Source organism: Hippopotamus amphibius, chromosome 9 (assembly GCF_030028045.1).
Source record: "Hippopotamus amphibius kiboko isolate mHipAmp2 chromosome 9, mHipAmp2.hap2, whole genome shotgun sequence".
In the NCBI taxonomy this organism is placed as follows: domain Eukaryota; kingdom Metazoa; phylum Chordata; class Mammalia; order Artiodactyla; family Hippopotamidae; genus Hippopotamus; species Hippopotamus amphibius.
This window is the reverse complement of record NC_080194.1, coordinates 32,150,125-32,172,244: the sequence shown is the minus strand read 5'-3', so window position 1 is coordinate 32,172,244 and position 22,120 is coordinate 32,150,125. Positions and strand designations below refer to the sequence as shown.

Sequence of the window (22,120 nt, the reverse complement as noted above, 5' to 3'; positions counted from 1 at the left end):
GACAAGAGGGATTCTTGAGGGAAAGGTCTAGGTGTTGTACATGAACATAGATAAACATTTATTTACTCTGGAGACATTTACTGAATGCCCATTGAATGCTCGCACTCAGTGTCGGGATACAAAGTCCAGGTTCATCTGATCCCCTCCCAATAGTGGCTCCTTGTCCGGGGAGGGACGGCTACGTAAACCATCCTAGTGCAGGCTGGTGACTCTCTGCCCGATGTCAACGTGGGGTTCCGGGAGCGCTCTGAGGAGGAGCCAGTAACCTGTGGGTGGTCCGTGAAGAGGCATAAGTGCCTTTATCAATGTGCCAGCTGTCCTTGCCCCCAGGGATGGTAAGGGATGTTGGGGGGTGGGCGGAGGGTACAGCACTCACCCAGGGGCATTGGTTGTCCCTCAACTGTGGGACTTGAGTAAATGAATGAATCCTTTCCTCCACAAATATTTATTGAACACCTACTGAGTGCCAAATTCAAGGGTGTGAGAGCAGTGGGCAAAACAAGCAACACGGCTCTCTTGGAGCTTCTATTCTATGGTGGCGGAGGGGCTTCAATAATCACATACATGACTAGCATGTCAGGTGGTCTGCAAGGGTAGTGGAGAAAAAATAAAGCAGGCTGAGGGGGGTGAGAGGTGAAACTCCTGCTCTTAAGTAAATTAAGTAAGTAAATGTATTTAAGTAAATTTCAGGTTTTTTCCTTTCTAACCTGATTTTGAATGTATATTTCTCCTTGAAAAGGCAGTGTAACAATGTTAAATAAAAGTTTTGTCCTAAAAAGAAGTCATCAACCCCCAGCACCACCTAGCACAGGAGTGGGCCTCGTGCTCGTGGAGTCCTTTTCGGTAGTTTTCCACCCGCATCTTGGCTTTTCACATGGCTAGGGCTTTCACCACAGGGTCAATACTGTTATTCCGCTTTTCTCATTCAGCTTCACATTTGAAATATTATCCGTTGTGCCCAGTCCTGATGGTCAGGTTTGTCGGAATGGCTCAGGAGGTAGATATGGTGTCCCTTACTGCTGAGGCATCTAAACCAGGGGTTGGCAAACCATGGCCTGCCACGTGTTTTTGTGTTGCCTTCAAGCTAACAATGTTTTTTAATGTTTTTTGAATGGCTGCAGAAAAAAAAGTTTGGGGGGCAAATTGAACATTTATGAAATTCAATTTTCATTGTCCATAAACAGAGGCTTATTAGAACGTAGCCAGGCCGGTGTGTTTACCTTGGTGCCATGAGGGCTTGCGACACAGACCGGATGGCCCACAGAGCCCAAGATATTTACTCTCTGGCCCTTTACGGAAAAAGTTTGCAGACTTCTGATTTAAACCTTTCGGTTATTTACTGTCACTGATAAAACTGCTTCTGTTGGATTATTTCCGTAAGATAGTTTTCTAGGAATGGGATTAGTTATTGAGCCAGACTCTGCCTCTCACTGGCCACAGCAATGTGTGTCCACTGCAGGACCCTCTGAGTGTCACCACGGTGGCATTACTTTATTAAAAAAAAAAAAAAAGTATTTCCTTCCAGCATATTATGTCCTTTTGAATGATTTAAGAGTTCTTCAGCACTTCCTTCCCCTCAAAAACCAAGAAAATAAACGCTTAAATAAATTACCAAATATAAATTATGACAGGAGATTGAGTGTGTTTTTCCAAATGTTTCAATGAGCTTCCTTTACACTTTGCTGTGGTCGTCACCTTTGGCCATTGTTCGACAACAATGTCCCTCAAAGAGTGACAGCAATGAATTTCCTCTGATCCTCTGGGGGGCCCTCTGCATTCATGGCTGTTTCCTATTTCACAGCAATAAAGGGGTTTCCATGGTTACCCAGCACTCCTCTGTGATAACTGCTGATAAGTTGCCTTGCGTCTGTTCCTTTCTCTCCAGAGAAACTAAACTAGTGGTTCTCAAACTTGAAGATGAATCAGAATCACCTGTAAGGCCTGTTCAAGCACAGATTGCTGGCACATATTCTGTAGGTCTATGGTCGGCCCCGATTATTTGCATTTCTAATAGGTTCTCAGGTGATGCTGCTACTGCTGGCTGGGGAATCCTGCTTTGAGAAACACTAAGCTAAACTGTGATCTTATGGCTTTGTTTTAAATGCAGAAACCCAGTCTATAAAGTGTTTTGCAATTGGTGGAACGTATAAAAAGATACAACCCAGTCCCCTGATCGAGTTGTTCTACCAGGGCACCTGGCTTTTCACACATGGCAGAGGGACGGTAGAAATGTCCCTTGGCAGTCTTTGGAGGATTCACACAGCTCTTTGCATCTCTGGTCACTTGGAGGAAATGGTGGATGGGACTTGGAATCAGACAGGCTAGGGTTCTGTTGCCACTTAGCTGCCAAGCCACGGACAGCACTGTGCCGACCTGCAGCACGGACTCACCTGCGACTTAGAAATACTGGTCCACGGCCCCCAAGGGCTTTATGAGTTGTAAAAACAATAGTGGCTTAATCATATTGCAGTATATAAATGTATCAAATCAGCATGTTGTACACCTTAAACTTACACAAAGTTATGTCTCAATTTGAAACGAAAAGAAATAGCATCTTTGTGGGACTCTGAAAGCTAGCTTTGTTGATTTGGGTAAGTTCTGGCCCTTGATCTTATCTTTGCCAGGCTTGTATGTCTTAAAAACTTGTCTAATATGAATATTCTGCAGGTAAATAATGAGACGTAAAATGAGGCAAAGCAGGGCTCCTGACACACAGTAGATGCTGAGGAAGTAATACTGAGTCCACGAACCTTCTCTTTTCAGGGATTGATCTTGAGAACATTGTTTACTACAAGGACTGCACCCACTATTTTGTCATGACCGCCAAGAAGCAGAGCTTGCTTGACAAAGGTGTCATCATTAACGTACGTATCTCTTGGCTGTGATGGTCTTCTTTCCCTTTGTGACCTGGGCTGGGAGCTTCAGTGAGTGTGGAAGCAGATGTCATCCTGCCAAAAACTGAGTAAGGAGGGGGAGAGGAAGGGACCACCACCCATCGTGTGCTTCTCCTTGGTGGTGCCTGAGTGTTGGATGAAGGAGCCCACACGAACAATAGGGGTGGAGGTGTTTCTGCAGAGAGCTGTGCTGGGGGCGGGGTGCAGATTTACCCAAGTGTTCGTGTGGGGTCTTAACCACTGAGAGATCAGCTGAGTCTTTTCCTTTCAAGTATCTCATTTATCCCTGCATCCTTTTCTGGGAGGTCCTTTGGAGGCAGATGGGGGCTCTTTGTCCTAGTGAGATGCAGGCATTTTCACTTGCGAATTTCACACTGTAGCCCCCTTGACACGGTAGAGGGGAAAGCCCTTTGGCAGTCAGGAAGACTCACGTTGAATCTTGTCTCTGCCACATATTAACTCAGGACTGTGACTAAGCTATTTGCCTTCTTTGAACCTCAGTCTTCTCGTCTGCAGGAGAGGAATAATAGTTTCTATCTAAAAGGATTGTTCAGAGGAATAAATTTTAAAACGTATACAGAGTGCTTGGCATGTAGCAGGTTTGTAGATTCCCTCCATAACTTCTCTGCCTGGTTTGGACACTTGCTTTCTTGTCCTCTTGGCTTTCTGGCCTCATCTTCCTGCCTTTGCACCTTCATGCTTATATAGAGAGCAGAGCTGCAAGGAAACAGCACGTGGAGTGGCCGGCCCTGTGCTGGCAGCTTTCTGGTTGGGTTTCAGCCCTTCCAGAGGCCCTGTGCCGCCGCCGCTGCTGCTGTAGCCTTAAGAGAAGGATCATGCAGTCCGAGGCCAGCCTGCTCTCTGGGTGTCGGCTTGTAGCCCAGGCAGCATGGTGCCCATTCACTGCTGCCTGTCAGAGACGAATGTGCCCATCCTCTCGCCAGCTTGTGCTGGCGGTCGGCTGGGCAGCATTAGCAACCCAGCCCTCCCCTGGGCCTCCTCTACCTCACCTCAGGGCTTTGCTGAGAGCCTGAGTTGCTGGACAGGAGGCTGGGAATTAGGGGGGGGCGGAGGCGGGGGCTGAATGGAGCTGGCTTTGCACAATCAGCAGATGTACGAGCAGTGGGTTTCAACATCTGGTGCCCTGCTGCTGACCTGGTCTGGGGGAGGTGAGGCCATGTCCCCATTTTCCCTCTGCTCCCCAGGTGTCCCTCCCAAAGTTACCTCCCCTGTTGGGAGGCCTGTGTCAGATAGTGAAAGAATATTCGGGGTCCAGGGTGCAGCCACGGAGGGTAACTTTGCAGAGGAGAGGCTAGGGAGGCTCTTGTTATCCCACCCCTGGAAAGTCAGGCCAGGTTTGACTCGGGGTTCCTACTTCACTGCCTGAGTACTCTGGCCTTCGGGGATGCTAAGGTTCCCCCCGGGGCATCCCAGGGTATTTGTCCTGGCCGCGTGTTGCTCATGGCGACTTGATGTTTTGGCAATTGTCAAAGCTCCTCCACGCTCCCTCTCAGGTTCTGTGTCACAGCACAAGTGGCTGGGAACTCCTCACTCTGGTCCCATAATTACTGCAGGAGCTGGAAACAGCTCCCAGGCCCTCAGTTGTCCTCATCAAGGCCTTCCTTCTCCCTCAGAGCATCTGAGAGCACCACCTGAGCTGGTGCAGAGGGGCCTCTAGGTATAAGACATGAACTCTAGAAATTAGAGGCCATGGCTGGACATGGGACAACTGGACACCATTTGGTTCAGGAGCCCTGGCTTGAGTCTCCAAGTGTCCAGCCAAGCTCTGTAGCATCTGCACAAGCTGGGAGCTGGCCCATCTACCCCGAGCTACTTAAATTTCCATTCTTCCCTTGCTCCCAGAAGAATGGCAAGTCCTAGGTTTTCCTGTCCCCGTATAGGTCAGCATCTTCCTCGAGACACACAAGATGTTGAGTGAATGACTGATTGACCTGCTTCTCCATCTATTCCTGCTGATCTCTGGGCCTGTTTCTATGACTGCTGAAGGGAAAGTAAAGTTTCTCCTCAGGAAAACCTGCCTCTAGGCTCCCAACTGTGTCCGTCCCTCTCGGCCCCTGCCTCTGCTGGTCCGTGCACGCACAGGCTTGGTCTTACCTCAGTAGGAGGGAGCTTGGTTGCCAGGTGTGTGAGGTGGATGGATACACGTCACAGCTGATCTCCCGGTGCCGAGTCCACCCTCGCTTGAAGCAGTGAACGGGCATTGTCTGACCTTCTCTTCTGGTCTGCAGCCTCTTTCCAGATTTACACTTGGGGTGACCGTTCTTCCTGTTGGATTCCCCACCCTTCTCTGATGTTTGCCGCTTCCCTCTCTCCTTCCCCACCTCCATCTAGGACCCAGCCTCCCGTCAGTTCCCCAGGCCTGTGCTGAATGAGGTCCACAATCACCCCCTGCCTTTATCTTCCTTCCTCAGCTCTGCCCACTTTATTACAGCCCCGTTCCCACTTTTTCTCTCTCATCCTTGTTCTCACCTGTTCCCTACAAGTCTGTTCTGCCATCCAGCCACTCACCTGGGACCTCCTGCCCTGTAAGGCCCCTTGGCTCCTCCCAACAGCCCTGGGCTGGTGGCTGTCATCCCAGCACAGCTAGGGTGTCTGCCCCTGGGCCAGGTCCCCACAGTCCTGTGTGTGGCCTCAGCATCAGGTGCCACCTTCATCATACAAGGCCCACATTCATACATCACCCGGTCCTCCGCAGGGGTGCCTTTGGCATGCTTTGAAGAGGGTATTTTTGAGGTCTCTCCATTCACTCTTCCATACCTTCGGGGAGGTGAATGATCATGTGATATTAGAATAGATATGAGAAAGGAAAGCGAATAACAGGAGCGCCAGCCTGGATGCCATGACCTGATAAAGGGCTCTTGGGCCAGCCCTGGGTTCTATTTAGTTGACGTGGTTTAGATGTGGAGATGTTAGGATTTGGGGGAAGTTGTGGCTGTTGGGAAAACTGCCACAGCAAGTCACTGTTTGTAGTTGAGGCCTTTGTAAATGCCTTCCAAGACCTTTGTACATGCTCTTGCTGGTGCCCTCGATGGGTCCAGGATGCACTTCACCACATGGTGCCGTTTGTGCCGTCGTGATTTACGGGGACAGGAATTCCCAATCATTGGGAACATCCCAATTCCTAGGCATTGGGCTAGGGAGTCACGTACATGGTCTCATTTGGTCCTCACATGGTTCTAGGGAGTAGAGCAGTAGATTTTGTTAGTCTCATTTTACAAATTCAGATTTTACAAGTGAGAATACAGACACCCAGAAAAGTTCAATAACTCACTCAAGTTTATGCAATCAATAAACAGAGATGGAATTTGACCTGTTGATATCACGGACCCAAGGCCCGTGTTTGTCTTACACACTAGTCCCTGCCCCCTGCCCCAAGGGATGTGCATCTTCTCTGTCCACTTTTGGGAAAGATAGTCTTTTAGATTCTGTATTCACACAGTGAGCAGATCTGACTCTGGGAAACATCCTGTAGTTCATTGCCAGGGTCCCTCCAAGGTGGCTATCCTGGTCCTTTGTGCTCAGAGTTCTCCATCTCCCGGCAGGCAAGGTGAACAACTAACACTGTAAGAGCAAAGCAGGGCCCTGAGGAGCCCTCAGCCCGTTGGGAAAAAGAGTATCTGATCATGGAGAGAAAGTGTGAGAGTTATGCCAGTTACCCGTTTCTTTTATGGACTTGTTTGACCACTAGCCGCAGCATTTCTGGGACACATTAGCTTAGCTTCGTCCATTATGAAATCACCCTTACTCACTTACTCTTTTGTCTTTTAATTTCAATTTAATTGAAAGTTATCACAAGCACCAGCCATGTGAAACATGTTTCTATATTTGCTGCAGGACCATTATTGAGTACCCTGTTCATTACAACACAATGTTCTCTGTCGAAATTCCTATGTCAGAGAGTTCTTTTAGAATTCAGTGCCAGGAAAAAATTGCCTCCCCTAGGAATTTCTATGCTTCCTTCTTTCTGATAAGGAAAGCCCTGTAATATATCACATTTCCCTTTTGCCTTGGATGCCAGGAAGCTCAAAGCCAAATTCGATGCTTAATCATAACTCTGTTAACGTTCACAGATGGCTGATTCGGTTCCTCTTTATTCCCTTGGCCCCGATTTCTATTTCTGTTTTGATTAACCTCTCTGCGAATCCATTCCAAGTCCTTGTGCAAAGAAGTAGGTATGACTCCTTGCCCTTTTGAGGGGCAGATTGCTACACTGTGCTCTTGTTCTTTCCCCCAGGACTATATTGACACAGAGATGCTGTTGTGTGCAGAAAACGTGAACCAGGACAACCTGCTTTCCTACGCACGTGAAGCTGCAGACTTCGCCACCAATTACCAGCTGCCATCTTTAGACTTTGCCATGAACCATTACGGACAACCCGACGTGGCCATGTTTGACTTCACCTCCATGTACGCCTCCGAGAATGCAGCCCTGGTGCGCGAGCGACAGTCACACCAGCTGCTCGTGGCCCTGGTGGGCGACAGCTTGCTTGAGGTACCGCCTGCATTTAGAACCCCCTCATTCCTGCTGGAAGACAGATCCCCACATTGCTATTCTAACTTGCAGCATCTGCTCTCCTGCAGCCCAAGGGAAGGACAGGCTCCCAGCCAATTGGCAGGACCTTTCTAAGCCTGTCCTGGCCTCAGAGCCTGCCCTTTGACAATGTTCAGAGGAGTCAATTCTGCCTGTGTACAGGCAGGAACACTTTCTCTTGCCCCTCTGGGCTTTTCTGGGCTGACTTCTCGGTTGACATACAAAATTAAGCTGCCCTGGTCTGGACTTCACGGGCCATCCTTCCCAGAGCGTGTAGATCCACAGCGGGGCTGAGGCTTCTTCCTCCTGTGGGTGGATCTCTGTGACCTCTCAGCACAGAGTTCATATAGGAGCAAGAAAGGAGTGTGGGCCCCAAAGTTCATGGCCTCCCTGCTCAAAATTCTTCCCGTAAAAATCTGCAGAGGCTAGGATTCTTAGATTAAATGAATGCTTTCAGAAGGGATAAATTTTTATCTTAATGTAAGCACTGACCAAAAAATGTTGATGTATTTATCCCAAGTTAGCGTCAAATTTCAAACCATGCTTTGGGTGTACATGGAACAGTTTAGTTCAAACTTAGCTTGGTGAATCAATGCTTGCTCACCACTGTGTGTGGACTCTAACCTCAGCTCCTTGCTTAAGCACTCAGCACCCCCTCTGCTTAGTCCCAGTCCTCCCTCCCAGCTTTCTCTCGGTCCTCTTCTCCCGTGCTCCCTGCTGCAGCCAAGCCAGGAGGGCTGTCCTTCCATCGGGCTCCGTCATCTTCCCACCACCAAGCCGTTGCCCACACTGTTGAGTGGATCAAGATTGGAATCCTATCCATTCTTCAAAATCAGCGCAAGTGCAGCTCTTTCTGGAAGCATTCCTTGATTTCCATCTCCCTCCCTCGGGGCGGGAATTTTGCCTCTGCCCTTTTGAGCCCTCAAAGCAGTTTTGCTGTTCCCATGTCATAGCACCCTTGCCTATGACTTTGTGCTACAGCTATTTGTGTTTGTGGTGAATCCCAGTGGACCGCCTTTCACCTCTCTGTCCCCCCAGGGCCTCGAACAGGCCTGGCAAACATCGAGTGCTGGGTAGAATGGGATGGCCGGCTGGGAATCACTGGAATCACCTAGAAATTTGTGTGTGTCCTTTGCAGCCATTCTGGCCCATGGGCACAGGGTGTGCCCGTGGCTTCCTGGCAGCCTTCGACACGGCGTGGATGGTGAAGAGCTGGGACCAAGGGATTCCTCCCCTGGAGCTGCTGGCTGAAAGGTGAATATTGACAGCAGGACCCTCAGCTGGAGGCAGGACCAGGTCAAAACTCAAGCGGGAGAGGGAGTGGGGATGGATGAATCTGGAGCCTCTGCCCTGTCCCATGTGCCTTCCCACCTGTGGCCTGATTTGCTCATTGGGGTCCCCGAGGAAATGTTCTCTGTCATGATCTACCTCCCTCAGTGACTTTCCCTGGGGGCCAGGCCTTCAAGCCCTGGAGGCCAAAAAGAAATCTTCATCCAGAGCAGCCCTGAAGTTGGGATTCTCAGCACTACTAAGGCACTGAGGAGCCAGAAGAGGTTTAGGGGAAGCTTCCATTGCAGCGCTGAGTCCCACTCTGTTGGGGCCTGGGTGCTCTGACCTCCCAGGCCTCTTCCGCTGTTGAGATCTGAGATCCTGGGCTTCCTCCCGGACCCCTGCTGCTGGCCACGTGGCTGTGACAGCTGGTGGATTGGGAGAAGTCAGGGCTGGCGGGTGGGAACAGGCCCCTGCTGGTCTTGGGTGTGGAGACCTGTGGTCATGGGAGACCAGCCACAGGAGGCAGCGTGGCTGAGTGGTTTTTATCGCAAAGCCACAGGTTGCTGGGCTGCCAGCTAAGTCCCTGCCCTCTGCCCAGGGGAAGAGGCCAGCATCACCGCCTCCCAGGCTCCCTCCTGCTTCCTCTTGGCCTTGTCGACCCTCCCCCACTTTGCAGATCTCCAGAATCAGGAGGGCCAGGCATAGCTAGGAAGGGTTATGCAAACACAGATCTAAGAGCTCTTGAGAGCAGGGGAAGCAGGGTGGAGAGGAGGGGTGGAGACAAAAGCCCAAGGCTACAAGAGCAATCCTTGACCCCCCTGCTCTGCCTCCCTCCAGAGAAAGTCTTTACCGGCTGTTACCTCAAACAACCCCAGAGAACATCAACAAGAACTTTGAGCAGTACACGTTGGACCCGGGGACGCGGTACCCAAACCTCAACTCAAACTGTGTCAGGCCCCACCAGGTAAGGCCTCCCCTGGAGTCCTGCCTGGGTCACCATGCACTAAGGGGGGGCGGGGGGTCACCTAAAATCTTGGCATATCCCTGGGACCCAGGCCACCAATGCCTCTTGACCCTAAGGTAGGGCCAATTCCTCTCTCTAGAAAAGCCACAGAGTAAAGTAGAGTCAGCATCTCTCTAGCCTCCAGGAAGGAACTAGAACACACGTAAGTGTATGTCCACCTATGTGCATGTATTTACGTATGTTTATCTGTCACTGAGCGTATGCATTGCTGAGCATACCTCTCTCAAATAATCTCCGTGATCAAATATCAAGTTCTTTCCGTCTGAGGTCCTAGAGTCTGTTTTTTCTCCCACCGACTTCGAGTCACACAAGCTCCGGCCTCTTCAGTCAATAGCACAAAGAGTGGTGTGAATTTAAAAAATCAGCCAGTTACATATATTCATACTTGAGTTTCCCTACACTTGGGTGGATGACAGATCCACAGCTCTGTCTCAAGTTGCTGGTTCCCTTGCCCAGGGTCATGCCTTCCAGCGAGAGAAGGAAAGGGCGGCCAATGTTGACAAGAGGGTGGGGTGGGTTCAGAGGCCTTGCATCGACTAGGATTTGGGCAGAAACTGGCAGACAGTTGTGTGTCCTCTCTCGCTCCTAGGTGAAGCATTTGTACATCACTAAGGAGCTGCACCAGTGCCCTCTCGAGAGGCTGGGCTCAGTGAGGAGATCTGTTGGCCTCTCCAGGCGGGGTAAGTGGCCCTGCTGGGACCCCAGCTTTGCAGGGAGGAGGTCTGCTGGGTGGCCAGTGGGGCACAGGCCCTGCAAGCCAGCCTCGCTCTGATCCAGTGACCTGCAAGACCTTGGCCAGGTGCCTCTCCTCTCTGCACTTCAGTTTCCTCATCTGTAAAACTGGGACAAGGATGATACCCACCATGGGATCACTGTGTGGATTAGAGGCAAGCACTTGGCACGTGAAAGTGACCTGGAATGACTCCCCTGGGACTCGCTTTTCTTTTCCTGTTGTTTCCAGTACGAGGAGTCTTTGTCTCCCCAGCTAGATGACAAGCTCCATGTGCTTCCCTCTTCTCCTGGTCTTCCAGGGCCTGGTGCAGCACGGGACACAAGGCTGGTGCTCAGTGTGGAGGGAAGGGATGATTAAATGACTAAATTCCCAGCGTCCACCCAGCTGTGCTCAGGTCACCATCCTGCTTAAAGACACACCAGGCTTCCGCTGCCTGCCCAGAGCTTGTGTCCTGCCCTCCGCTGGGCAAACCAGCCACTCCTCCCTGCCCTTCACACTCACACGCCCGCTGCTGCTGGCCTTAATAAACCATTTCACAGAACAGCAGGTTTTTCTAGATTCTCTGCCACAGCATAGTCCTTTTTGTTTTCCCGGAGATCTCTTTCTGTCCTAGACACTCTTCTAAATTTTTTTTTATTCATTTTATTTATTTATTTGCTGCATTGGGTCTTTGTTGCTGCGTGGGCTTTCTCTAGTTGTGGCGAGTGGGACCTACTCATTGAGGTATGAAGGCTTCTCATTGTGGTGGCTTCTCAATGCGGAGCACAGGCTCTAGGTGTGCAGGCTTCAGTAGTTGTGGCACACGGGCTCAATAGTTGTGGCTCATGGGCTCTAGAGCACAGGCTCAGTAGTTGTGGTGCACGGGCTTAATTGCTCCACCGCATGTGGGATCTTCCCGGCCTAGGGATTGAACCCGTGTCCCCTGCATTGGCAGGCAGATTCTTAACCATTGCACCACCTGGGAAGCCCTCCTAGACACTCTTCCAGAAGCAGCTCAGGGACTTCCCTGGTGGGCCAGTGCTTAAGAATCTGCTTTCCAATGCAGGGGACACAGTTTCAATCTCTGGTCAAGGAACTAAAATCCCACGTACCACGGGGCAACTAAGCCCGTGTGCCACAACTAGAGACCCTGTGAACTGCAACTATTGAGCCCACGCGTTGTGGAGCCTGAGCACCACAACTAAAGCAGCCCACGCACCGCAACAAAGAGCCTGCACACCGCAATGAAAGATCCTGCGTGCCGCAACGAAGACCCGACGTAGCCAAATAAATAAATATTTAGGGGGAAAAAAAGCAGTAGCTCAAATGCACCTCCTCCGTGACTCTTTAGCGAGTTCCCCTGCCCTGGCAGACTCTGGCAAACCCACTCACGTGCTCCCCGGCATCGGGTTTCTCCGTCATTGTCACTTACTTCCGTGTCTGGTCTTCCCACAGGGTAAGCATATTGTTAGCAGAGTCCATTTCAAACTCACCTCTATGTTCCTAGCCTCCAACCGGGACCTGGCCAGAGGGGGTCTTAGGGACTCTTTACTGCAGGAGAGCATGCTTCCTGTCCCAGCATCCTGCCCTCCTGCATGCTCTCGACAGGGCCCTCTCGGGGGGCTGCACCCGTGCCCACAGCCCCTTGCCTCAGTGCTGTTCCTCCCGGTCCCCCCTCCATGGTGGCAGACAGAGGGGCTCCCCAGGGGAACTGCTGAGATTTCCACAGAGAGCTTCACCGCTGTCTGTCCCCTCTTGCTGCAGAGTCAGACATCCGGCCCAGCAAGCTCTTAACCTGGTGCCAGCAGCAGACCGAGGGCTACCAGCGTGTCCGTGTCACCGACCTGACCACATCCTGGCAGAGTGGCCTGGCCTTGTGTGCCATCATCCACCGCTTCCGGCCTGAGCTGATGTGAGTCTGGGGCCCAGCGGGACCTGGCGAGCCCCTCCCAGCTCAAGGGGACTCTGGAGACAAGGGAGACCAGGGCTGTTCTAAATGCAGACTCTTCGGGACTTAGTTCTGTATTTCTCTTTGCATACTTTCAGTTTGAATTTTTTCCTTCAGTCTGTTCTTTTCCCTTTGCACTGATTATTCTGCCAGCAGCTTGTCTGGGCTGTGTTCCTCCTGTGTGAGGAGCAGAAGAGCTTGGCTCAGCGGTGGATTGCGCCCATACCCCAAACCCCCTTCATCTGGGAAATTTGAGTGTCCACACCTTGGAGCTCTACCCTCAGGAGAGGACGTATGGGCAAGACTTACTTCTGGGAACCAGTTTGAAGGTTTTGCAGCCAAAAGAATCAGAAATAGACCCAGATCTGTTAGCTGTATGCTGTTGGGCAAGCCTCTTGTCTTCTCTGAGTTTGCATCTTCATCTGTAAATTGGGGATAATGGCGGGGTCATTAGGAAGCTTGGATTATGTTTGTGGAAATGCTCTGTGATGTGGAAAGCACAATACACCTGTTGTGTTGTGTTCGCATCAGCTGCAGGGTAACTTCACACCCATGAACAAATTCGTCAGAAGGCTGGATGGAAACCTAGTAAAGGTTATCAATTGGTACCTTTAGGAAGTGAGGTTGCCTTGAGGAGGGGATGAGGCTCTCACTTGTTACTTTATATATTATATATAACTTGATTCTTTTATTTACAAGAAGCCCATATTACTTCTGTAATTAAAAGGAAAAGAACGCGTGGGAACTGTTTAAAAGTAAAGTAGTTCATAAATTTTCTAATCATTTTCTGATTTTTTTCACCCCAGGCAGCAAATGACATCCTCATAGCCCAGATCTGATTCGGTCCCACCCTGAGTGGGGAGAGGGTTAGCGTCTTCCAGCTGAGGCCCCCGAGGGTTGGGTGGTGAGGTGGAGGGATTGGAGTAGGGGCAGTGTCACCTGCAGTGCTCCTTGTAGCTAAGTTTGCTCAGCTTTTCATCCCTGTGCATCCTCTCCCTAAACTTCACCTTGTTCTGATTCTCCAGCAACTTTGACTCTTTGAACGAAGATGATGCCGTGGAGAACAACCAGCTGGCCTTTGACGTGGCCGAGCGTGAGTTTGGCATCCCCCCGGTGACCACGGGCAAAGAGATGGCGTCAGCCCAGGGGCCCGACAAGCTCAACATGGTCATGTACCTCTCCAAGTTCTACGAGCTCTTCCGAGGCACCCCGCTGAGGCCTGTGGGTAAGGAACTGCTTTCGGATGAGGCTTTGCCAGCCCCTGAGCCTAAACACGGGTGGACCCCGTGTGTGTACGTAGGTCCTGTGTGGCAGGTGCCACATGGGGCTGGTCTGTGACTGCCCTTGTCACCGGGAGGTCACTGACAGAGTGGCACCAGCCCCCTCTGCAGGCCACCAACAGCTTCAGTTGGGGGTGAGGGAACTATTTTGGAGAGACCTTGTCTCAGTGACACCGCCTGAGCTATGGGGGAGCAGTGGCAGGATCCAGATCTCAGCCTTACTTTTATTTCCTAACAGATTCCTGGCGCAAAAACTACGGAGAGAATGCTGACCTCGGCTTGGCCAAATCGTCCATTTCTCATAACTATCTCAACCTCACCTTTCCAAGGAAAAGGACTCCACGAGTAAGTTCCAGCCTGGGTTTGTTTAATTTCTTCTTACACGTGCATGGGATGAGGGGAAGAGAAATGCCCTGTGCTGGGTCTGTTTATGCTGATACATTACACAGATCGAGCCCTCAGGGAAGACAGGAGTAGAATTCAGTCAAGGTCCGCCTGCACCATGTAGCCATCTTCAGTGCCTTGAGCATGGTTTTAGGAAGGGCAGGATAGAGAACAAAGAGGACATGCTGGTGAGTATTTTTAAAAGTAAATCAGGACTTCCTAGGTGGCGCAGTGGGTGAGAATCTGCCTGCCAATGCAGGGGACACGGGTTCAATCCCTGCCCCAGGAAGATACCACATGCCACAGGGCAACTAAGCCTGTGCGCCACAACTGTTGAGCCTGTGCTCTAGAGCCCATGAGCCACAACTATTGAGCCCATGTGCCACAACTACTGAAGCCCACGCACCTGGAGCCTGTGCTCTGCAACAAGAGAGGCCACCGCAATGAGAAGCCCGCGCACCACAAGGAAGAGTAGCCCCCACTCGCCACAACTAGAGAAAGCCCGTGTGCAGCAACGAAGACCCAACACAGCCAATAAAATAAATAAATAAATAAATAAATAAATTTTTAAAAAGTAAATCAGATTAGCTCTGCCTCCTAAGCAGGGAGGAGGAGACAATATATCACTTTGTTGAGCAATTTAGATCAGGAACAGGATGGCCATTTAGTAGCAGAGGTGAAGGATGAGGCTACATTTACACATTCTGTTCCATTCATTTTTTTACAATCATTCATTCAACAAATGTTTATTGGGCCCTATTCATGCCAACTTTAAGCCTGAATGTCTTGTTTGTTTTTGGGGTTTTTTTGGTTTTTTTTTTTTAATTTTTTTTAGTAAATTTACTTATTTATTTTATTTATTTATTGGCTGCATTGGGTCTTCGTTGCTGCACACGGACTTTCTCTAGGTGCTGTGAGTGGGGGCTACTCTTCCTTGTGGTGCGCAGGCTCCTCATTGTAGTGGCTTCTCTTGTTGTGGAGCACGGGCCCTAGGCACATAGGCTGCAACAGTTGTGGCACATGGGCTCAACAGTTGTGGCTCACGGGCTCTAGAGCACATGCTCAATAGTTGTGGCGCATGGGCTTAGTTGCTCCGTGGCATGTGGAATCTTCCCAGAGCAGGGCTCGAACCCGTGTCCCCTGCATTGGCAGGCAGATTCTTCACCACTGCGCCACTTATGAAGTCCGTCTTGTTTGTTTTTGATGAGGGGAGCAGAGATACAGAGATGAGTCATATATGGACCTTGCCTTTGAGGGGCTCCAAACCTAATGAAGAGGTTCCCAAATTTTTCCAACTTATAGCACCTTTAGTGTGTTAGTAATTTTTTTCACACTGCTCCCAGATCAAAAGAAATACCTAAAAGTTTCATTTGTTAAGTATTATAGTTACATCCAAACAACTTGGTAGGGGTATTCTGCAAGGTGTGTGACAGGCATCACCATGCTTCCTTAGAAAAGCTAAACTATCCTGCGGCTCCTCTCTGAGTTCACTAGGGTGCCATGGGGTGCCTTGGCACACAGTTTGGAAACCACAGGCCTAATGAGAAATTACCATGTTATATGAATGATGGCATCTCCATGGAAGGTATACTACAAGTTGTCTTGCTTGATGTGCTCATTTTACAGATAAAAAGTGGAGGCCCAGAGATGTCAGGCTGCAGGGGCTCGCACGGAGCTTGCCTTCCTTCCCCTCACTCGGCAGAGCGCTGCAGGCCTCTGTGTGCATCTCAGTGTCTCTGGGTTGCCGACAGGCTCTTAACCACTGGCCACTCATGCCTTGTCCTGCCGGTCCCTCCGCCCAGGGTGGGGCTGGGGCCCCATGGCCTCCTTTCTTTCCCTGGGCTGTGTGATCAGTGGTCACTTTTTCCACCGAGGGCTGTGCTCTCTGGAATGTAGCCGTGGCAGTGCTGACGCCAGGAGCCGGGATACTTCGTGCTCTGCACGCCCTGTCTTATAGGAAGGGACAGGCTGGGGAACGAGGGCGTGCAGCTCAGCTTGGGTGTAAGCAGAGCAGCTGAAAGGCTGAGCTGCACCCCACTGCCCTGTGCCCCGCTGTTCCCCGAGCTGCCCCACTTAGAGGTTCTGTGGGAGGTGCTGTAAGCCACTGTAGGTCACGCGGAGCAAAAGCCATTTTCTGGAGCCCAGGTGTCAACTTGCCCCATGCCAGCCGCCATTCCTCTGATGACCGAGGAGCCCTGCTTTGGGCTCCTCCGTCCCAGGCAAGCCAGGGTGGCCTTTCTGGAAGCTCTCTGAGCCAAACATTTACTGCTGCTCTCCGTTCACCCACCTTCTCCCACCACTTAGCCCGCAGCTGGGAACTGGAGAGGCATGTTTAAACCTCTCGCTCACCACACCTCTGTTTACAGAGTGACCGCATTGAAACAGCCTGGCCAGCTCTGGCTCAGGAGGTGGGACTGGTGAGAAGTCAGCCGGCAGCCAGGCCCTCCAGGCCCTTGGCCCTGGCTCCGCTAGCAAGTGCGGTGGGGGTGCGTGGGTTCTGCCCAGCCCAGGCTCCTCCAGGGTGTGCTCCGTGGCTGCCCATCTTGAGAGCGGTTAAGATCCACAGATCTGGTTCCCTCCCATGGCCCCATTGAATGCCGAAAGTTTGCCTCACTTCTTGGGTAGGTAGAGAGGTTAGGTCATCGAAGTAAGTGCCTGGTGTGGGTATTAGTTGTCCCACCCTTTCTCCTCTAACTGATTGAATGCTTCCTCTGGCGGGGTTGGTAGGTTTGCAAGGCCACTGGGTCACATTCTGCCCTGGTGCTAAAACACCCCAGCATATACTGTCAGCCACTCAATGCCAGCGCAATGGCCAGACCACGTGCAAAGCACCTTCTCCCCTTTCTACCATGTGTCTTCTTCCTATATCTGGATCCTTTTATGGTTTGGAGAAATCTATTTGCAGTGCTCTTCGGTCTCAACGTGTCTCACAAGCCGTGAGTACTGAGTCCACTCCAGGTTGCCCCTGGATATGCACGGTGGAGGTCTGCACAGGAGACTAAAAACTGCACACACACATGGGGCTTCCCTGCAGTTACACCCAGAAGATGTCAGGGCAATTAGACATGCAGTTTTCACTGCCCTGGTTCACGTGCCCCTACGGACTGGAGATGCAGGCTAGACCGTGCTTGGGTGATTTTCTACACCAGAGTGCGTGCACGCGTGCACTCACACACACGCACACGATCTGTGCATGTAGGTGCATCTATATTCAACCTCTCCCCCTTCCCCCTTCCTTCCCTGCCCGTCCCTGCCCCTCACTGACGTCAGAGGAGCATCTCGATACAGGGGAGTGAGTGGCCCATGTTTGTTCACCTGTGGTGTCTTAATCTGAAGAGGGCTTGTTGTTTCTCTCCTGAGCCAGTCTTAACACTCTCTCTCCCTCCTGGTTTTCGATGTTGGTGTTAAATTCTTATTTGCTCCCTAATCTTATTTTCCTGATCATGTCCAAATTTCAGCAAAAGATAACAACTTTGGGCAAAATGGAAGGCTTTTCCTCCATCCAGGAACTTGTTTATTTTAGAGAGAATGATTTTCCCATCCCATGCCAAGAGCGTTGTGTCTCTGGTGAATGGTAACTTACTTGGGTTGGTTATCTCTGAAGACTGGATGACCTGTGTCTGGGGAGAAGGAGAAGAGCTTGGGGATTCTGTTTTTGTCTTAAAAAGCCCTTGGTCTGCTTCTGCAGATCTGCCTCTGTCCTGGTCAGCATCTAGAAGCCTCGTGGCCTGGGACAGTTCCTGCAGACTCCAGCGCTCTTATCACCATGCTCGCAGGTGACATCTGAACACACATATGTGGTTTCTGTCCTCCTGTGGGTGTGTACACACACACACACACACACACACACACACACACACACACACACACACTACCTGTCTGTGCTCTCCTTGTCTTACCACACGTGGGTAATGCCTGGATTTATGGCCACATCAGTCGTGACATATATTATATTACATACATAGTTGATAGTCTCATCTTTGGTTTCCCCATTCTGAACCCATTCCTTGAGGGACAACACAACACGGAAGTTGTCATTTGTCTCTGGAAAGCCCATCCTAGGGGCCAGGTCGGTGGCCCCAGGTTTTATCCTGCTCGGCTGGCTGGTTCTGACCCTGGTCCTCCTCTAGCGCTGGTCTCTGGTGGAGTGCTGTTCACAAAGCATGACTTGGATCAGTGTCCAGCCTGAGCTGGGGGTCCCCCTCCCAGCTCTTTCCTTGAGCTTCCTGCGCAGACACTTTCTAAAGATCCAGGGGCCATTATGTAAGAAAGTGCCTCCTCCATTTACCCAATCATTCAATGCAGGTTTACTGAGTCCCCGTATTATGCCGAGTTCTCAGTGCTGGGGGCAGAGCAGTGAACCAGACGGCCAAGGTCCCTGCCGGAGGGAGCTGACCTTCCAGTGCAACTTCCTAAGTTCCTCTCACTCCCCTTCTCCAGCTGTTTTCCCAGAACCACCCACCTAGCAGCCAAAACTCCCACTAGGTTTCTTGTACTTCTCAGTACGAGTCTTCAGAGACTTGAAGACAGCTTAGGGAGGCAAGAGCCCTGGGTCCTGATGCTACCCGGCTTGGCCAGTGCAGGGCTTACGCAACGTGCCCACGCACTCCCCGCCCCAGGCACCTGTGGTCTGCCGGTCGCATCTGAGGGTGATCGCTCTCCTGTCCTCTGTGTAACCGCAGCCTGGGATTCTGCGCTGATTTATAGAATGGGGATGCACCCTGAAGCCAGGCCGACAAATACGTATTTGGGTCTGCTGGGGATTCAGCACATGTTCAAACCTCTCAAAGTCCCTTTCCTTGTCTGCACAATGATTGTAATAACACAAACATTGCATTGCTGCGAAGACAGCATGGAACAAATGTGAGCTGCAGGTCTGAGCTCCTTCTCTGGTACGTGGAAGGGGCTCTGTAAATGATGGTCCCCCTCCCGCAGTGACTAAACGAAGATGCTTGTTTTCTGAAAAGGGTAAAACTAGTTGGGTCGACCCCTGGCTTCTGTACCATTGCCGTGATGGAATTTTGCGGTCTGCACAGCAGTGTCATAGCGTATTTGCTCCTCTTGTTACCTTTTGAGGAAGGCAGGAGACATATTTTCATCCTAGTTTTAGAGATCGGGAAACTTGGTCTTAGGGAGATTATAATGGGATGGCATACAGGTGGTGGATGTCAATGCCAGAACTAGAATTCAGATTTTCTAATTCTGTGAATAGCACTAACCGCACTTAAAATGGCTGACATTTACATAGCACTTCCTAGCAGAAGAGGTGTCTTACACACATGATTTCATTCATCCTGGCAATAACTCACTTAGGACCTAGATAGTATAGGCTCTTAGAGGTGGGGAGACTAAAGTCAGAAAAGTTCAGTGATTTTCCTAAGGTCACTTAGCTGGGAAGCAATTCATGTCAGAACTCGAACCCATGGCTCCGTGCTGCTCCGTCTGCCGCTGAAGGGAAGAGCTCTCTTGCCAGTGTCACTGGCCGTCTTTCTAAATATTGCGGTGGGTGCCCTACTCTGATCTGAGTTTCTCCAGGGTTGGGCTGTACCAGCTAACTAAATAGAAAGCTGATTTGTTTGGGGCTGAAATCACCTTAAATCAGGCAGTGCAGGAACATGATTATCTTGTGCTGACCAAATAAATGATGAGACTGGTAGGTATATGTCTGGTTTTTTTTTTTAACACCCAGTAGTTTAATAAATGCCTCTTAGGATGTAGAATCTTTCAAATCATTGGGAAACCGTGATAAAAAAGCATCTTAGGGTGAAAGGGCAGGAAGAGTTAATAGGAAAAGGAAGTGAGTTATTTGTTTATTCTCATGCTCTCTCTGGGCACAATGAGTATTTTCTTCCTCCCTGTACCCCAGTTCTCTATAGCGCAAAATAGAGTTCAAGGAGATGGGGATACAGAGGCATTCTTGGCTTCCAGATAGAGATATACAGATGAGAAAAAATCAGATAAATCTCTAGGTGTGTGTTTTCTCAAGCTTTTTGTTTTAACCGAGCTCTGAGTTGAAAGTCAGTGCTTCCGTGATAAATGCGTAAGGAAGACCAGAGCCCCTCTGGGTGTGCGTGTCGCTAGCCTTTCCGTGTAGAATGTGTTTTATTGTCCTGTGGGTCAGGCTGAAGCAGAGGAGCTGAGGTTGCCCCACCCGCTTCCTTTCTTCCCCCTGAAGAACTTAGGGGTCTTCTTAGGTGCTGCTCCTGGGTACCATCCCCCCAGGAGTGTTTTCTGTGAGCCTGTGGCTAACATACTGGGTTTGGATCCATGCAGGCTCTGATTGTTGGACCAGGTACAGCCAGGGCTGCTGAAGGCAAGAGAGTAAGATGTGTTGCTCTCTGAGGGAAAAGCCGAGTCCTCATTTAAGGTGGAAACAAGAAGAACAACGGGAAACCTTAAGATGATGCATGAAGTGTTCTTGTCAGGAGAACATCCTGTACTTTCACAGGCTCGCCTACAGGCCAGCGCAGCACGCACGGGCCTTGGAGCCGGCGCGCAGACAGCCTGCGCCTGCAGGGCCCGATGTTGTAAATAAGGTCATCTGTTTCTCTTGGTGTCTGCCCAGACATTTGGGTTGAAATCATTTCCATTCACAGAATGATGATTTATTAGAACCTGAGGAAAATACTGACGGGAAGGCGAGGCCCTTGGATCTGTTGTTCTGTACTACCTGCGTAAGGGAAGGGTCACATTTCTGAACAAATATCAGTGCCTAAACTGTGCTTAATTTTGTCTTAAAAATAATTTTTTAAGGAGCCGGTGAATAGGAGGAGGGGCAGGGGTGATGGGGAGTTAAGAGCAGGGGAGCAGGTGCTTGCCTGTGGAAGGAAGTTGAGTACACACTAGGCCGTGTGCTGGGGACTCTGACCATTGCTGTTGATTTAGAACAACCAGGAGGAAGAGCATCCTCTGTGATGAGGCAAGGGGAGGAAGTACGGGGCAGACTGGGCTGCATGCCTGGGTTTGAGAGAAGAGGGTGGCCTGCAGCCCTTTCAGCTGCATCCAGTGTGGAACGAAGGCTGGGATTTAACCTGGCCCTGCTCTGGAGGGCCCCACTGAGGGTGTCGGAGGCTCCCACAGGGAGGGATGCGTAGTCGGTGGGGACGGCTCCTTACTCCTCAGTGGGCTGGCCATTTGGGGAAGGTCCCAGCTGGAGGTCTAACCCCAGGGTCAAGGAGAGGCTAAGCCAGCGGGGTGCGGGGGGAGGCACTAAACCCAGCCTCCAGCCCCATCCCGGTCCATAGCATCAGCTCAACCTGTGCAGTCCCACGCCTTCCCTTGAGGAGACAAGCCAGACCCACAGGTGTGCCCTTGGGTGGCCTTTGCAGGGGTCATGGCATGGGCTGAGGTAGAGCAGGGTTCTTTGCATTTAAATGTCCAGATTTGGGAAGCAGAAAGTAGACGATCAGGGGTTATCAACAGAACAACCGTCCAATTTATTGTCTCAACCAGGATACTTTTGAGAATGAAAGGGGCATAATCCATAATTATGCCGGAGAAAAAGCAGTAAATCAAACTGTCCTGGGCAAACTGGGCTGTATGGTCACCATAGCTTTCAGGCCATATCTGATGCTACTTTGAAGTTAACGCAATGTCATTTACCGGTAGCAGCAACAGTGGATGAGTGGCAGATGTCATTTGACATCAAATTCCTGGACAGCTGATCTAAGCCCTGAGAATCCCTGCTAGCGAGGGGACAGTGGCACCTCTTCACAGGAGGTGATCTCTGCAGGGCCGCATCAGCAGGCCAGGCGTGACCACTCTGAGTCCAAGGATATCGACAAGGAGACAATCCCTGCCCGTGTCACGGGGCTTCTTTGTGCTTTGGAATGCTTCGGCATGATTTGGGGGGCTGTATTCCCACCCCTTTCTGGCAGAAGGCCTGGCTCCCAAGGTGGGGGAAGGCTCCCTCCGCTGTGCCTGAACAGAGCTGAGAGCATTTGTCGCGGTGCAGGGTCATTTCTGCCCACCTGTTTCCCGGGCTGGCAGCTGTTGCAGGCAGGGCTGGGTCCCCAGTGCCGGCAGCACTGCCCTTGACAGCCCTGAGCTCACCA

The 22,120-nt window shown here is 50.9% G+C and overlaps 1 protein-coding gene across 3 annotated transcripts in view; it reads left to right on the top strand.

Moving 5' to 3' along the window:
• The window catches only part of MICAL2 (microtubule associated monooxygenase, calponin and LIM domain containing 2), a 231,070-nt gene that overhangs the window by 100,181 nt on the left and 108,769 nt on the right, over positions 1–22,120 (top strand). For all 3 annotated transcript variants that reach the window (XM_057695680.1, XM_057695679.1, XM_057695678.1), the window contains exons 8-15: positions 2,764–2,864; positions 7,150–7,407; positions 8,585–8,700; positions 9,556–9,682; positions 10,332–10,422; positions 12,219–12,366; positions 13,428–13,627; positions 13,921–14,027. In XM_057695680.1, coding sequence (XP_057551663.1) covers positions 2,764–2,864; positions 7,150–7,407; positions 8,585–8,700; positions 9,556–9,682; positions 10,332–10,422; positions 12,219–12,366; positions 13,428–13,627; positions 13,921–14,027 — 1,148 coding nt within the window. The remainder of the gene's footprint in view (positions 1–2,763; positions 2,865–7,149; positions 7,408–8,584; positions 8,701–9,555; positions 9,683–10,331; positions 10,423–12,218; positions 12,367–13,427; positions 13,628–13,920; positions 14,028–22,120) is intronic.